The sequence below is a fragment of the Octodon degus genome, unplaced genomic scaffold (genome assembly GCF_000260255.1).
Source record: "Octodon degus isolate 3935 unplaced genomic scaffold, OctDeg1.0 scaffold00098, whole genome shotgun sequence".
NCBI lineage: Eukaryota > Metazoa > Chordata > Mammalia > Rodentia > Octodontidae > Octodon > Octodon degus.
Window position 1 is genome coordinate 1,702,587 of NW_004524674.1, and position 17,075 is coordinate 1,719,661.

A 17,075-nucleotide genomic window follows, 5' to 3' on the forward strand; every position below is an offset into this window, starting at 1 on the left:
TTATTATTATTATTATTAAATGTATTTGGTTGTTACAGGGTTTCACTACACAGCTTGGACTCATAGTGATCCTCCTGTTTTCAGCCTCCCCAGCGCTGGGATTACAGCCAGACTCTTGCCTGCTCAGCCTGTGCTGGGGGCTGGGCTGGTGCAGCATGTGGTGCTGGGGATAGAACTGCAGTCCCTGTGCTTGCCTAAGCAGGCACGTTAGTCCTGAGCTATCTCGCTGGCCCCTTGAGGCTCATATTATTTATACTTTTCTAAATTCTGGAGACAAGAATGTTTTAAACTTTCTTATTATCTGATTCACACATTCCTTGGAGGACTCTAGCATGGTATTCAACTTTTTCCTTATTTTTTGCTTTGTTTGATACAATTTGCAAAATAAAATTTCTTAAATCTTTTCCTTAAAAGGGTCCCAAAATTTGGTTACAATTTGGACTCTACAAGACCTACATGCAGGCACTTTGGTCATATTCTACAGTTTTGGATAAGTGGCTCTCTCACAATCACTCTTTTTTTTTTTTTTTTTTTTCAGAACCAGGGATTGAACTCATGTCCTTGTGTTTGCCAGGGAAGCACTTATTCTACTGAGTCATCTTCCCAGCCCCTATACTCACTCATTTTATTTTTTATTTTATTTTATTTATTTATTTTTAATGGAACCAGGGATTGAACTCAGGCCCTTGCACTTGCCAGGGAAGCACTTATTCCAGTGAGCCATCTCCCCGGCCCCTCAATCACTCATTTTAAAGTAGTTCAAAACCTCCATATTATTCCTCTGTACCCAACGAGTTACTTAGAGCCATTTACAATAATCCTAGTGAAATTTGCAATTCTTTTTTTTTTTAATGTATTTTATGCAGGGTCTCAGTATGCAGCTCAGACTCATAGTGATCCTCCTGTCTCAGCCTCCCCAGAACTGGGGTTGCAGATGTGTGCCACCAGGTCTGGGATCGGTGACCTGCACAGCACTCCCGTGGTGGGGCTGGTGCGGTGTGTGGTGCGGGGAATCGAGTCCTGGTTCCTATGCTTGCCTAAGCAGATGCTTAGCTGTCTCGCCGGCCTTGCAGTTTTATTCTGTTTGTATAATACGATCCTTAAGTGTCATCTTTTTCAAGTTGTCTTGTCTGAAACATGCTGTGTGTTTCCTCCTATTTTATGGATTATCTCTACATTTTCCGATAATGTCCTTCGAAGCATAAAATTTTAAAATTTTGAAGAAATTCAATTTATCTATTTTTATTTCATTCTCTGCATTTGTTGCCATATATAGGGAACCATACCCTAATCCAAGACCTTGAAGATGTACCTCTATTTTCTCTTAAGAGTTTTAGTTATTTTTAAGTATGTGATCCATTTTGAGTTTATTTATGTGTATGGTATGAGTAGTTCAACCTCATTATTTTGCATATGAAGAAATAGTTGTCTCAGAATCATTTTTTGAAAAGCTTATTCTTTCCTCCATCATTTTATTTTAGCATTATTGTTAAAATTCAACTGATTACAGAGCTAGATCTTCAAATTTTTTTTTAGATCTTCAATTTTTGTCTTTTATTTCATCAATATGCTGTAATATATTGATTTTCACATACTGAATAATTGTGGATTTCTGGAATAAACTCTACTTGGTACTTGATAGATCTTGCCGTGTTGCTAACCTTTTATGCTCAGGGTTTGCATGTCTCTTCCTGGGTAGTTTATTATTTATTTATTTATATTTATTTATTTATTTATTTATTGGTGGAACTGGGGATTGAACTCACCCAGGTAGTTTATACTGATAATGTAGGAACTGTCATTGAAGGAACTATTTGCAATCAGAGACATTCTTACTCCTGGAATAAACAGTGTGAGCAGGACTATGGTCTCAGTGACGTCAGGAAAGCAGTTGCTGTCTAGGTCTCCCTGAGCAATTTCTCTACCTCTTGCTTTTCAAAGAGCGATATTTTCCTCCCTTGTTACCCTCAACTCAGGTTTATGTCCTGAAAACAATGTGGTTTCCAACGGGAAGTCTCTGGACCAATAGTGTTAACGTCACTTGGGAACCTGTTAGTGATGTGAGCGATGGAGGTGCACCTGGGCTGCTGCATTAGCCAGATTCTGGGAGTAGTGCTCAGAATCTGTGATTTAATTGGCTCTCTAAGTGATTCTGATGCACATTAAAACTGAAGAATGATTAAGAATCGTGCTACTAAGTTGGTCCAAGGAAACCACTTCCCTGTACTCTCTTTCTTTCTTTCTTTCTTTCTTTCTTTCTTTCTTTCTTTCTTTCTTTCTTTCTTTCTTTCTTTTCTTTTTTTTTTTTTGGTGGAACCCGGGATTGAACTCAGGCCCTTGTGCTTGCCAGGGAAGCGCTTGTTCCACTGAGCCATCTCCCCAGTCTCTGTATGCTCTTTTCTTCAGTCTTGGAGTTTGGTATCTTCCTTCCACAGTGCTGATTTTCCTTTAACATTTATCAGTATTTGGATTTGTCCTCTACTTTGTATTTGCAGTTTCCCATTAGCCTAACTCTGAGTGATGTGATCTGTCTGTTTATGGCAACCTGCTGTCATCTAATTATTAGGACTGCTTGGAAATACTACTGGATGAATTAAGCTGGTAGCATCTGATTTAATCCTCTTGGTTATTTCCAGCCTCCCAGGGTGTCCTACACCTCAAATATGCATTTTTTTTTTTTTTAACATTTGGGGACAGGTGTCTTTGCTTGCCATAAACAGAGGTCAGAGAAGTACCAAAGCCTTGGCTCATCTGCTGCAGAAACTCAGATAATTGTAAAAGCTTCAGTTGTGCCTGTGCCTTTGAGCTGCTGTTGCCTTGGCCATGGATCTTCTTTGCAGGAGTGAAGTTGTGCTTTTCTCTCCTGAGCTAGTTTTGTGGACATTTGACCCTTGCAGTCATGCAAAGGTTCATGCTTTGAAGGGTCTATGGTTGATTTCATGCCCTGCTATTGTGTTGAAATTCATAGTGGTTTAGAATAAGGGACCTCATGTTTCCATGTTGCCCTGGGATCCACAGATTATGAACCAGTCCTGCCTCCTCCCACTGGATCATCCTGCGTTCTATGTTTTGGGGACATTACATAGCTTTGGTCTGCAAAGGACATTGCTTTTTATTTTATGCTGAGATTAATTTATATAAAATTAATTGATGTTATTTTCTAGGGATTTGGGGCAGGAGGAGAAATTTAAATCATTTGGTGCATCCTGTGATCGTAAGGATCTGACTCCATGCACATGTCTTCTGGGCCATTCTTCGCTCTTCTTCCATTTGTTCTGTGTACTAATCAAACGTCCAAGGGCTGCTTGCTGACTCTCAGGCCCATGTGGAGCCCTTCAGCTTCCTGCTTTGTCTTTGCCCCATGCTCCCTGACTTCATCTCCTGCTCTCATGATCCTATGCACGTCTTCCAGGACGCCTCCCAGCTCCCAGAACACCTCTTCTCATGCCTGGCAGAGTTGGTCCTTTGTCTGCAGTGCCAGCTTGCCTGCTTATAATTGTGCTTTCTGAGTGTGTGATTCCCTTCCCTTCTTGTGACCAAAGCAGCCAAGGACTCCTCCTGCATCCCTGCAACCCATCCCCTTATAGTCTGTGTTGATTCTATGCTGGTCAACACTGGGGACATGTGGGTGACTCAGAAATGGACTTGGATTTAACAGATGGCTTAGCCTCAAGTCCACACGGGGTAGGGGCAGTTTCAATGACCTAATAGTTCTAAGGAGTGGTACAGAGGGATCAGAGGTGATATAGAGCTGGAGCTGACATACAGGGGCCCAGGAGGCTTTTCTGAGGTTAGCCAGACCAAGGTAGTCACAACAGGTGGAGGGGAGAACAGGTAAAAGGTGTGGAAGGAAACACGAGAAGCAGAGAGATTTGGGGAGGTGTGTGGGGTTTGCCTGGACTAAAGCAGGACTATAAAGTTATAGGGTTGTGTGAAAAGTGATGGGAAGGTCCCAGTGAAGTGCAGAAGCAGAAAAGCTGAAGCTGAAGGCCTTGAATGCCAGGTTGAGGAACTGGGCCCTCCTTGAATGTGACCTCGGGGATCCATGGCCTGGGCTAAGCAGGGCTGCAGTGAACTGCTTATCAGAAAGATCATTCAGAAGCTACTTTGGAGGATAAAATAAGAGGCCAAGGAATGAGTGTGGTTGTCACAGGCTGGGTGAGAGGTCATGAACTTCAATCTTGACCTACAGCTTAGCAGAGATTCAGCACTTGGGGACACCCGAGCAGGAGGGAGTGTGAGTCCTTTTCCCAGCCAGGTTTCCTGTGCTGAGGTCCTGGCTGGGCTGAAGCCTGCTTCTAAGGGGTGAGCAGGGGTAGCCCAGGGCAGACACTGGCCTCAGCTTTTGCTGGGGCTGCTCCAGTGAACCTCCCAGCTACTCTTGGTGGATCCGGAGGAGAATTTCCAATTACTTCTTGTCCAGGGCCCAGTCCTCAGAATTCCTTCCTCAGCAGCCATGCACCCCTTGCCTTGGATATATTCTTCCACTTCTGGCTTTGTTGAAAAATGATCCTGTTTGTGGCTCTAGCTTCTGTTTCTCTTGCACAGGGGAATCTGCAGTTTGCTAAAAGGGGTATTCAGAAGAGGAAATAGGTGCATCCACAACTCTCAGGACTGTGTGAGTGCAAGGCCAGCACAAATCCTATGGTGTCTACCAAGGCCCTGCGGTGTAGCCATCCTGTGTGCAGAGCTGCTGGCAACTTTGTGCGTGAGGCTAGCTCTAGCTGAGGCGAGTCTGTGGGGCCCAGGGGCCCTGGAAAGCTGTAGGCCAAGTGGGGTCTCATTTAGGCAGCAGCTTAGCCAGATGTACATTTAGCTAATCGCTGTTGTCCAGGGATCCTGCTAATCAAGAAGCCAGGGGTTCACTACCAATTCCTCCTCTTGATTGTGGTGGCTTCAGGGGAAGGTAGAGCTGGCCTGAGTGGAGCAGCAGGACCAGCTCTATGTTGTCTGGGCCCCACACATATGTAGTCAAATATGAGACTCATTTTCTAAGTGGGTGGCCTTGCCAGCCCGCCAGGCCCCTGGGGACGCCTCACTCAGCTTTTGCTGCACAGCACACAAAGCCTAAGGGAAACACAGGAAGTGGGGCCCGGCCTCTGGATGCTTTTCCTCAGCACCCCTTGAAGCAGCCCCTTCTCCATATCCCTCCTTCCATGGCTCAGGTCCTGTCTTGTTCCAGCCTCTTCTGCTTCCCTGACTCTCCTAGGAACCTCTTTCTATAAGTACCAAGAGGTCCAGGAGAGGCTGAGGGAAGAGGCCTCCCCAGAATTGGGTGTCAGAGGGACCAGACCTAAACATGGCGAGGTGGCCTTATCCCTCTGAAGCTCAGTTTTCTTACCTGGCAATGGGACCTGTTTTGCATAGGTATAAACCTCAACAAATTCATGTGTGAGGGAGCACTGGGAGGGGCAGAAAGCACCTTGGGCCCTGGTAGGCTTCATGGTTTACAAACCCCGCGCTGCACTCTGGGATGCTGGGAGGAAGCCCAGAGCTTGCACTGACCTCCTTTCCTGATACCCTCTTCTCCTGCCCAATGAGAGTCCTGCATGCAGCACTGCAAAGCCACCCACCTCCTGTTCCCTAGACCCCCACTCGCCCCTGTGTCCCCAGGAACCCAGCCGACTCTATGCCATCGCGCTGCCCCCGCACCAGGCATTCTTGCCCTTGGAGATCCTGCCGTGGCTCCAAGTCATGTTTGCTCTGTGGTAATGAAAATATTGAATGGGATCAGTGGCTCATAAACTGTCTAGATATGGAGCTTTGTCGGCCTGGCATGAGAACACAGGAGTGATGAATCAGACCTGGCCACACCCCATCAGGACTCCTTCCTGTAGCAGGCCCAGCTACAGGCTAGGGGCCCAAGAAATGGAAGCAACATTTTGTTGTAGTTAGGGCTCACGACCCTGGGTTTGGGCTTTACTGTTCTGAATTCTGAGTTGATCTTTCTAAGTCTGGGTTTTGCAAGTGAATTCCAACTGGGTGAGTGCCAGGGGCTTGGGCCTAGCATGGTCCCGCCTCACACTGTCTTGTGGTCTTGTGGTGGGTCTGTGGCTCACTTAACTCGGTGCCACCTGGCTTCCCTCTCTGTTGCTCTGTTCTCCCTCCGGCAGTGCAGGCAGGATGAGGCCCAGTGCTCCTATCTCACCATGCCTCAGCATGGGGCAGCCATCTGAGCCTGGGCTAGCAGTGCCACAGCGTATTCCCAGGGGATTCAGAAGAATCAAATGTCTTGCATATCCTGACCCAGGAACCTGGTGTAGTTGGGCCTGGAGGCTGCAGCATTCTCAGCTAGCCTGGCTTGGGAGGCAGGCCTGTGGGGCAAGGAGATGTGTGACTCCACTTCCTGCCTTAGCCCTGGCATGGTGGGCTGTGGGAGGACGGGGGAGCTGGTGAACCTCAAGTTCATATGTGCCCAGCAGTGGTGTGGGGGCACCAGGCCCGTGTGGTCAGCTCTCGGCTCATGACTGTACCTGTGAACAAAGGAGCACAAATTAAGCAGGAAGTAAAAACACCACGACAGGCTGAGAAAATTCTGAAGGGAAAGGAAAAGTTTGCTTTGTATTTTAGCACCTTTAACAGCACCGTTTTGTTTGTTTGGTTGGTTAGCTTTCTCGGCAGGGCCACCGCATTTCCTTCTCTCACTGGGCCCAGCTAATTATGCGGATGGTCTTAGGTGCAGAGGAAAAAGCAGGAGGTGCAGACTTGGAGGACTTTCTAAGTTCTGCCTCTTCATGCCTCGCCCATGCCCTGCTTTTCTCTGGACTTGGCCTGGTGTGCACATCATGGTGCTGCTGGCCTCTTGGGACGTCTCGTCCCTTCCTGCTCCTGTGGAAGCTCCCATCACAGTTCTCTGCCGCATGCTTCCTGGCTCCAGATGGGTGCTTTCCCTCTTCCCACGGCCGTCCCACACACTCTCCTTTCAGTGAGCACAGTGGCCCTGAGGGCAGACTTGTTCCTGTTCCCTACTCCCCTTGACCTGTGTCATCTCTGTCCCTCACGACCCCAGCATCACACCTGGCAGGTAGAGGTGTTGGTTTGAACATGTGACCTGATTTTCATTAGGGCCTTGTTTCACTGTGGCACAGGGTGACTTCCCCTAGATGTACCTGTGGGTCTTGCGTGGCCCAATCTTTGATCCCTGGTCTGTGTGTCTGTGGTGGGGTCTTCTTTGTTTCTGCCTGTACCTGGGCTTCTCTCACCCCTTGGCAGCAGTCTGTGGCCACTTTGCCATGCTGCGAGGGGCCTCTGCTCTTTGATTGGGCCTTCTTGGGCATAGGCTGTGCCACACCCCCAGGGCTGAGGGGCACTGTGAGCTGGCACATGTGTTAACCAGTGGTTCTCCCCACCGGGCTGCATCTGGTGATGTGATAAAGATGAAAGAGAAAGGCTGGCCAAATAGCTCAGGGGATCAAAGTGCCTGCAAGTAGGCACAGGGGCCAGGGGTTTGATCCCCAGGCCTGCCATGCTGGCCCCGCCACCTCCAGGGTGAGACAGCTATTGAGACTGGGCTTAGTGGCGTGCCCCTATAATCCTCGCACATGGGAGGCTGTAAACAGGAGAATCACTACAAGTCCAATCTAGTAGTCTAGTAGTGAGACCCTGAACACCCTGTAGACCTTTTCTTAAAATACAAAGAGGGACGGAGGGAGGGAGGGAGGGAGAGAGGGAGGGAGACAGAGAGGGTGAGAGAGAGAGAAAGAGAGAGAGTGAAATGAGTTGTTAAAGTTAAATAAAACAATAATGGAAGCAGTCCTCGTGTACTGAATGCTTGTCATGTGCCTGTCTATGTTATACACACATATTCAGTCATTTATGGTGCACAGTAATCCCCTGAAATACATCCTGGTATGATCCCTATTTCATAGATTAGAAGACTGAATCATACAGGTTATGAGGCTGACATGCCCAAAGGTGCACAGTTAGAAAGTGGAAGGTATTTGAATTCAGATGTCCAGCATGCAGCAACACCCAAGTGCTTTCAGTACTTGGAGGGTCCTTAGGGAGTATGGGTCCACACTGTCTTGCAGGAATGAGGCCCAGAGAGGAAGAGTGATGTGCTTCAGGTCACACAGCAGGTTAGTGGGGACCTGGAACAGAATCTTGGCTTTCAAACTGTCTGCTCTTCCCCTCTTCATGCCTGCCTGCCTTTGAGGGAGCTCAGGGATCCTGATTCTGTGGATGTGGGAGACGGTGGGAGCCAAGTGACATGAGCCACAAAGGCAGCTATGGCGGGAAGCGGGCTGTGGAGACAGGGTGAGGGGCTCTGATGGTTGGCATGTGGAACAGCCCCATGTGGGAGGTTGGCATGTTTGGGAAACAAGCCAGCCACCAGGTGTGCATGGTTGGTTGGGGACATGGAGATGTTTTCTAGCTGGAGTGTCCCCTAAGTCCTGCAGGGGAGGGAGCATGACAGCTTCCTGAGGGGAAGGGTTCTGAGCCCCAGGAGAGCCCAGAGCTGGCTTCCCTCTGTGCCTTTCCTCAGAGAACTAGGGAGGCTGTGGATGCTTTTGTGGGGGAAAGCTCAGACTTACTGAGGAAGCTCTGGTCATGGTGAGTATGAGTATCTGAGAAGCAGCCACAGAAGCCCAGTGGGCAGCGGGAGGTACAGATCAAGGACCTAGGAGAGACATCTGGGCTAGCAAGAGACCTGGCAGCTGTTGCCTGGACCCTGTATTCAGCACTGACCATCAGAGGGAAGAGCAAGTGTGGACAGATGGCAGCCTCTGGCCAGCAGTGGCAGCTGGTTTATGAGGGTGGGGTGAGGCAAGGAGTCTGAGGAGATGGTGCTGAGAAGTCTGAGGCATTACTGAGGAGTCAGGCCAGGCTCTCAGCAGCACTGGTGTCCCACAGGCTCTGGGCTGTGGTGCAATAAAGGCCCAGGGCTCAGGCTGTGGCAAGTGGGGCGAGGATGGAAGCGGTGAGTGAAACCTCTGCTCACCCTCAAGTCTGGAGCACAGGGGCAGATGTGGCCAGCGTCTGGTCAGGAGAGGCCTAGGGTCACCTGCTCACATCTCTCTTGTTTCCCTAGGAGAAGGGGCCACACCGTGCACTTCAAGCATCCTCCAGGAGAAGCAGCGTGAGTTAACCTGACCCCGAGGGCCCTTTCTTCCTTTTTCCCTGACTGGTGGTGCAAGTCCCTGAGGCTTGAGTCCTCTTGTCCACTCAGAGCCTAGAGGGTGGCAGTGTCCTCTCCTTCTCGTTCATGGGAAGGCCTGCAGGGCTGCTGGGCCTGAGTTTGGGCTGCTGTCATATCCCTTCGCGTTCCTGGATTTCCTTGTTCTATGTTACTCCAGGATGAGAGATGTGAGGCTGGTGGGGTGGGGTGGAAATAGCCAAGCTGATAACACTGTGGAAAGCTGGTGGGTGTCATTCTCATCTGGATGGAGAGAGGGTTGACAGGACTTGGGATCCAGCTCTCCTGTGTCTTTATGACCATCTCCTTTTTTTTTTTTAAATTTTATTTGTGTGTGTGTGTGTGTGTGTGTGTGTGTGTATGTGTGTGTGTGTGTGGCCAGCTCAGCCCACCAGGGGGCTGGACTGGCTGGCATGTGGTGCTGGGGGATTGAACCGCGGTCCCTGTGCTTTGCTAAACTTGTTCTAAGTAGGTGCTTTAGACCACTGAGCTATCTCACCAGCCCCATGACAATCTCCTTTGGATGATACAATTTACAGGAGCCATAGGTGGTGTGGTGGTGACCAAAAGTGTAGTACCTGAGGTCATGTAAGGATGTATCATTTAAAGTTGTATTTTATGGTTTTAAACCATAAAATCCCCCCACAAAATGGTCATAACTGCAGAGCCAGGTCCCTGTGGCTGAGTTCTGGGGTTTACTGTCTTGGTCGTTCTCGTGTGTCACACTGGCCTCTTCAGGTTGCCTGATGCTTGTGTTTTCTCTATCACTATTCTAGATTCAGGAGAGTCATGCTAAGGTCATGTCAATTTGCTGGTAGTCTCCCTGGATGTTCCAGGGACACCTGGTATTCAACGACTGTGCCTCATGTCTTTGTGATTGGCAGTACTGATGTTCATATGAGGCTGGAGGTGGAGCAAGGGTCCATATGTTTGCTGAGAGCTTCTCTTCTTGCTAGTCTAATCTGTGGCCCCAGCTGTGGGGGACTCAGCTCCTGTTGACCACCAGCTCCCCAGGCCTGAGGCTCCCTGTAAGCTCTCCTGTCATTTGTTACTAATCTGTGGTGAAGGACATGACAGTGGTACCACCAGCCTCCTACAACAGAGGGCCTACCCTGAGCAGGTGCACAGGCCTTCAAAAGATCATTGAGCTCTCTAACATTCAGCTATAATTCACAAATAAAATCTCTGCTGCATTAGGGGCTGGTGGGTATAAGTGCATTTGTCAGAGGCACCCCCAAGTCTCTGGTCTCAAATACAGCAGGAAAAGAGGAAGGGTGAGGCAGAGAGAAAAGCAGTTCAAAATGTACCTGTAGCAATTTTATTTATGGAATTGGCTGAGTGATGACCCAGAGACCAATGCCATTAAAAGAATTTTTTACATAGCTTCAAAGAGAAGGGGTACACCCCCCATGATAGGCCGGGCCAATGGGGAAGCCACAGTGTGGTCAGGACCGTGGCCTTTGTGGAGGTTTCTGAACCAGTTAAGACAGTGGGAGCAGCTTAGAATGGCTGTGGGCCAGGGAGGCCCTAGTCGCTTAATACCTGGGCCTGCTTGCTGTAGGCCAGGTGAGCTACCTTTGACTAATACTTCAAAGTGTTAGTCAAAGGAGGTGCCTAGAATATAAATGGAGTTTGGGTGGTTGCATGTGGAAGGTGGGTTCACGGGCACATCGTTTATTTTCCGTAGGAACCAGCCTGAGTAGCAGGAGCAGTCTCTCCCTTGCCAGGAAGCCCTAAGATGTCAAACCATCCTAAAGTTAAAAGCATGATTAATGCAGGGATGTGACCACATTCCTCAGGGATGTGGGAAAGGGAAATTGCCTAGATTGTCCCTGTTGGGCTTGTGGGAAGAGGTACCCACAGCCACAGCCTGCGAGCGAAAGTCCTAACCACAGCCTGTTGCCCACAGACACAGATGAACTGATGGGACAGCCGGCATCTTTCCGGTCTGGTGGAAAGAACCTTGTTTCAGTAGAGGATAAGTCGTTTTTTCCTCACAGTTATAGATTGTAGTGAAAATTATATCATTGAAAGCTATCATTGAATTCTGTTTCTTAAGGACGTTTCTATTTAGTAAAGACTGACAGTCAATGTGTAGAATAATGTTGGAGCTGAAATGATACCTCGTGGGTTGTCAGGGCCAGTGATACCTGATTAGAAACCCAATATTTTTGGCAGTGGGGAACAAACAGCCCTTTAATGTGTTTTTCTGTAAGGACAAAAGTCTTCAACAGAGAGGACTGCTTTCCACACACTTATCTCCGCAATTATGTCCTCCCTATAATTTTTAGCATTAAAATCATTTTTCTCTTTTGAGATGATAGTGATAATTGATGATAATTTGTTTGTTTATGTTTAATCCAAAATTAGCAAAATAAAATTTTATGACCTGAATTAAAGAATAATAGTAATGTCTTACATTTATAGTATGTTTTCCCATGGAGAGTACACTTATGTGCAGATTACCTCATTTGATATTTCCACTGGGAGGCCCAGTAAGATAGCTCAGTGGACTAAGCGCTTGCTTAGGCAAGAGCAGGTACTGGGGTTCGATCCCTGGCACCACATGCTGCACCGGCCCCATCCCTGGGCATGCTGAGCCGGACAGAGTCCAGTCGTGGTGGTGCAGGCCTGTAATCCCAGCACTGGGGAGGCTGAAAATAGGAGGATCACTACGATGAGTCTGAGCTATGTAGTAAGACCTGCATCAAATACATAAATTTAGAACAATATCCATTGGGTTTTTGAAAACTCAATAAAAACAGGTTATGAGAGGTACAAATTACCCTGGGTCAAGAGTCAGAAAACCTTGGGACTGGTGCTGTGTGTCTGTGGTGTAGAAGGGGGTTGAGGTTTGAAGCTCACTCTGTTGAGTTGCTGTAATGCTTTGGGTATGTTGCTTCCAGGCTCTGAGCATCTGTATACTTACTGTGCAAAAATAACGGGTCCACTTCCCAGAGTTGGGCTGGGGAGATAGCTCAGTGGAATAAGTGCTTACTTGGCAAGCTCAAGGTCCTGAGTTCCATCTCTGGTACCACCAAAAAAAACCAACCAAACAAAAAAACCCCCCAAAAAATGGTTTGTGCACTTTCCAGAGTTGCTGAGAAAATCAGAGACAGTCCACGTTAGGGTCTGTATCCGAGGCAGAGGAAGAGGTTCTCTTTTATTGCCATTTGCACGAGCCTCGCCATCTGAAACACCTGGATACAGATGTGTTGGTGTATATTGTCATCTCATGGAGCTCAGTCTTCTTGGAGCTTCACTGGCCCTGCGGCTTTTTCCTTGTCACCGTAGTGTTTCTCTGTACATTGGTGTCCCCAGAGATTCCTATCGAGCTGTTCAAGAGCTCTGGGCCTCCTGGCATGCAGTGAGGGGCAGGGTCTTGAGGTTGCTAGGCCTTATCCAGGTGACCTCTGGGCCAGGGACCTTGGCATGCTTCCTCCTTTGTGTCTGCCTCCATCCCAGTCTTGTTCTGCGTCCTGCCATTGGACAGTCAGCCTGGTGGCTTGCCACCCTGGTGTGCACTTGTGATTTGAAACCAGACTGGAGGAAGTCTAGGGAGGCTGGGAGGGGTGCCCAGAGAGTGAGGCCTTGGGCTGGGGGAAGGGCCAGGATGCTTTCTCCACCTTGGCTGCTCCCTTCAGTGCTGCCTGAACAGTTGGGTTGAACGCAGGGAGTGATCCTCTCTCCTGCTGTGAGCTGCCACCACCCTAGGAGAGACTGAGGCCGGAACTGTGGGCCCCTTAGGGCAGGAACCCCTGTGTCTCTGCTCGCTGCCCCACTCTAGGGTGCAGGGTGCTTCCCAGCCAGTTCTGCTCTCTCTCTGTGGCTTCAAGGGGCTGCAGTCATGATGACTGTGTCACAGAGCAAACATGCAGGTGCCTGGGGAACAAGTGACCTTGTAGACTGTGGTCCAGACAGCCCTCTTGAGGCTGCTCAATTCCTAGAACTCCACCCCCTGCCTGCTCCATCCGGGTCAGAATTCCTTTGGCTTGCAGTTTCTCCTTTCACTCCAATCCTCCCTAGCCCAATGCCTCCTGTCACACAGGTGCTGTCTCCAGAGCTAGCTCTGCTATCACTCTCCTTCCCACTGACCCCAAACTCCTTGGGATCCAAGCTGTGTACAGAAGGGGAACCTCCAAATGTCTGGTTGGGGATGGGGGCTTCCTCTGTTTTGCTCTACCTGGGAGGGGCAGATTCTGTCCTCAGAAGACTTACCCGCCGTGGCCCTGGACCCTGCAGCAACGTAACACATAGCACACAGCCTCATGAGGGCAATCAGCTGGCATTCCCTAGGGCCAACACTGGCCTCAGCTATGGAGTAAGGGCCTGGTGTGAGAGGATCTGCCCACTGCAGTGCACCCTGGGACTCTGACTCTGATCCTTTGCTAGTCCCCAGACCATGACAAGACAGTGGTCCAGACTGAGTCCTAGTTTTGCCCCAACTGACACTTTGTCTTCATTGTCAACTGAGCCTCTGTTGTAGTCACCAAGTAAGCCCAGTGTGTGCTTTGCTGACCCCAGACTGGGCTTGGATCCTTGGTTCAATTTGGGACATGTGGACAGCTCAGCATCACCCTGCTCACTCTGGGACCTGGTTTGTCCTCACACTGCAGCCTAGTGTCAGTTTTCCTCCTGTGCACCCTCAGCCCATGGTCTACACCAGAGGACCCCAAACAGGCATGATGTGGGAAGCCCCTTGGCCACAGCTGGCTTCCCCCCTCCTCTGCCTGGTAACTGCTGTCTTTTCCTGGCCTGTGTGGGCAGCTTGCTGAGCACAGCTGCAGACAGGCTATATTTAGCCGGCTTTAATGAGCTCAGGGTGGCAGACATCCGCCTTGGGAGCACTTTTCCTGCATGTGTGCATATTCCCATGCTTGGCTATGGCTATGGCTGTGGTTCTTCCTCGTATGGGTGTGCGTGTGTCTTTGCATTTGTGAGTGTGCATTAGCACGTATGTCAATGCATTGTGCATTCATTTACATGAGAATAAGCCCGCGTCTGTGTGCATATATACAAGTCTATCTGTGCTTTACTTGGGACATGTGCAGCTTCTGACACTTATAGGAGTTGCAAAATAGGAACAAATCATTAATTCATTTGTTTAAAAATATTTAATGAGCACCTTTATATGCCAGCACTGAGATTGTCCCTGGGGATAAAACGGTACAAAAACAAACCCAGTTTCAGTTCTTATGTATTTCATAGTCTTGGAGTTGGAGCAGGAGAAGACAATAAACTAACAACCACAAAGTTAAAAGTATAAAGATTCATCCCAGGAATGATGCTTTGCTGGGGCTGGTGAGATGGCTCAGTGGTCTGGAGCACCTACTTAGAACAAGCTTAGCAAAGCACAGGGACCACGGTTCAATCCCCCAGCACCACATGCCAGCCAGCGCCGCCCCCTGGTGGGCTGAGCTGGCCACACACACACACACACACACACACACACACACACACACACACATAAATAAAAAAAAAAAAAAAAAAAAGGAATGATGCTTTGCTAAGGAATGGAGTAAGAGGAAAAGGCCTCCAGAGAAGAGGAAACAGAAGATTCTGTAGGAAATATCTGTACACCAGAGCACTGTGGAGTCCAGACAAAGGGCCCTATGGTGAGAAGGAGGAGACTGCTAATTCCAAGTGAGAGAGGCTAGATTCCCTTTATTTATTTATTTATTTATTTATTTTTTTTTTTTATGAGTTGAAATGGGTGTTTGACAGTTGTCAAAGAAGGGCAGTGTGGTTAAGTTCAGAGAGAATGAGGGGCCTGTAGTCAGGCCAGAGGGCCTTGGCCAGGATGTGGGAAGCCAGGTGAAGAGGGGTGTCAGTGTGTGGGATAAGATTTCCACACAGCATTAGAAGCTAGCGCCTGACTCAGTGGGAGTTTTAGGAGAAGACAGGTTCGGGCAGCTGCATGGAGCGTGTGGGTGTGGGTGTGGGCTGGGAGAGTCCTATAAAGGGTTAATTTGCAGGTAAAGAGGCCTTCAGGGGCTTTAAAGACAGCAGGACAGCATGGGCAGTTCCCTTGGGCTGTGCCCATTCCTAGAGAAGGCTGCCTGGAGAGCCTTCCTGGGAAGGAGTTGCCCATTTCTTTTGATACTTTGCACTGGCTCAGCCCCCACCAGAACCAGGACTCTGCAGGGACAAAGCAGGGTGTGTGTGTGTGTGTGTGTGTGTGTGTGTGTGTGTGTGTGTGACTGGAGAGCAATGGAGACCACTTTGCGCAGACCACGGGTTTCAAGTAGGAGAGGTGTGCTTCTTTCTATTTCTCTATAGGCTGACTTGACTCTGACTTTGGTTATGCACCCAGCTGGGTTGGCAGGCAACTCCTCTGTTATTCCCCAGGGTTTTCCCTTCCTCATTCTTGTGCCACTTCTGTCCTGAGTCCCCAGTGTCTTTCCAAGGTCCTGGTGAGGAGATGGCATGGATGTACATGTGTCTGGGCACATGTGTGTGTAGGCAGCCGTGTGTCCCCTCTGGTGAGCACAGGGATGCTGTGCCTAGTGTGGTGAGCCCTTCTATCTTGGTCTGCAGCTCTTGGCTGAGGATCCAGGGTCCCCAGGACAAAGAATGGCCAGGCCAGTTGTTTTCCATCCTGAAGCTCTGTGGGGACCCACCCAGGTCTCTCTCCTGTGCCAAGGAGGAGGGGGATCTCTTTCCAGCCTGAGAGGTTCTGTCTCAAATCCTTTGCTCCTGGGAATGAAAGGTCTTTTAGAAACAAAACCAGGAAACTGTCACAAACCTCAGAGGCCAAGGGGCCAGAGCAGCAGAAAATATAAATTAGTATCTAAAATAAAAAAATCACCTGCTATATGCACTTAAAATTTTTTTTTATTTTTAATTTGTCTTTGGAGCAAGAAGCACATGAACAAGATATAAAACTCCAGGAATGAAAGCCAACTAGTCTACTTCTCTCTCCAGCGTTCAGCTCCCCACTCCTCTTCCTCAGAAGCAAAGATTATGACGAGTTTCTTATATTCCATTTCAGACATAGTCTCTGGAAGCATGTACATATCCATAAATATTCACTTACATATATTTTTATATATCCCCCACACAGATGGAAGCATGCAGCATATCCCATCCTGTACCCTGCTTTTCTTAGATAATAATATAGCAGGATTATTTTGCTATCTCAGTACAACTACAGTGTTCAGGGTCAGCGTTTTGGGTCATGAATGTGGGGGATCATGATGATGCAATTCACTTAATCCCCTGTTGGTAGACAGATAGGTTGCTTTCTGTTTCTTGCTATCATAAAAAAAAAAAAAAAAAACACTGTAGTGGTTACTACTATGCTGATACCATTTTGCACATGCTGTTGGCTTGGCTGGGTCAAGGTGTTGGCATTGCTGGGTCAAGGGCGGTTTGCTTTTGGAAGGATATTGCCAAATTGCCCTTCAGGGAGTGTGTTCTGGTTTTCACTTTCACTAGCAAAGAATGAAGGCAGCTAGTTTTCTCCCATAGCCTGGCCTATGCAGTGTTGAAATTGGCTCATCTGAGAGGTTAAAGCAAGGTGTTGGCAAAAGGCATTTTTTCAGTTTACGGTTATAAGTTCGAGCACATTTCCCTATTTGTGCGAGACATTCCCGTCCTTTTGCCTGAAGGGGCATCGGCATGGGGGGGGGCGGGGCTGGAGAGTGCGGTTGTGTTCCTTTGTGTGTGCTGACTTCTGCCAGGGCCGGGGATCCCCAGGGCCCACTTAACAGGGTGTCTTTCCAGGGAAGGACCCCACCACCCAAGCAAGCTCCTGCACCCTGTAACAGTCTCTCTCCTCCCTTTTCCTCTCAGGGTCACTCTGAGTAGGCAGCACTTTGGCATTTGAACGTGTGAAGAGACTGTCCACCTTCAGGCAGACAAATGGTGACCTAGGTGCCAATAGCATGCTATATCCAAAGAGAAACCCCTTAGCCCTTCAGAGCCTCAAATTTTCATC

At 48.7% G+C, this 17,075-nt stretch overlaps 1 protein-coding gene across 2 annotated transcripts in view; it reads left to right on the plus strand.

Annotated features, from left to right (window-relative positions):
• The window catches only part of Pitpnm3 (PITPNM family member 3), a 90,170-nt gene that overhangs the window by 35,346 nt on the left and 37,749 nt on the right, over nucleotides 1–17,075 (plus strand). For both annotated transcript variants that reach the window (XM_004638310.2, XM_023723315.1), the window contains exon 4: nucleotides 9,032–9,079. In XM_004638310.2, coding sequence (XP_004638367.1) covers nucleotides 9,032–9,079 — 48 coding nt within the window. The remainder of the gene's footprint in view (nucleotides 1–9,031; nucleotides 9,080–17,075) is intronic.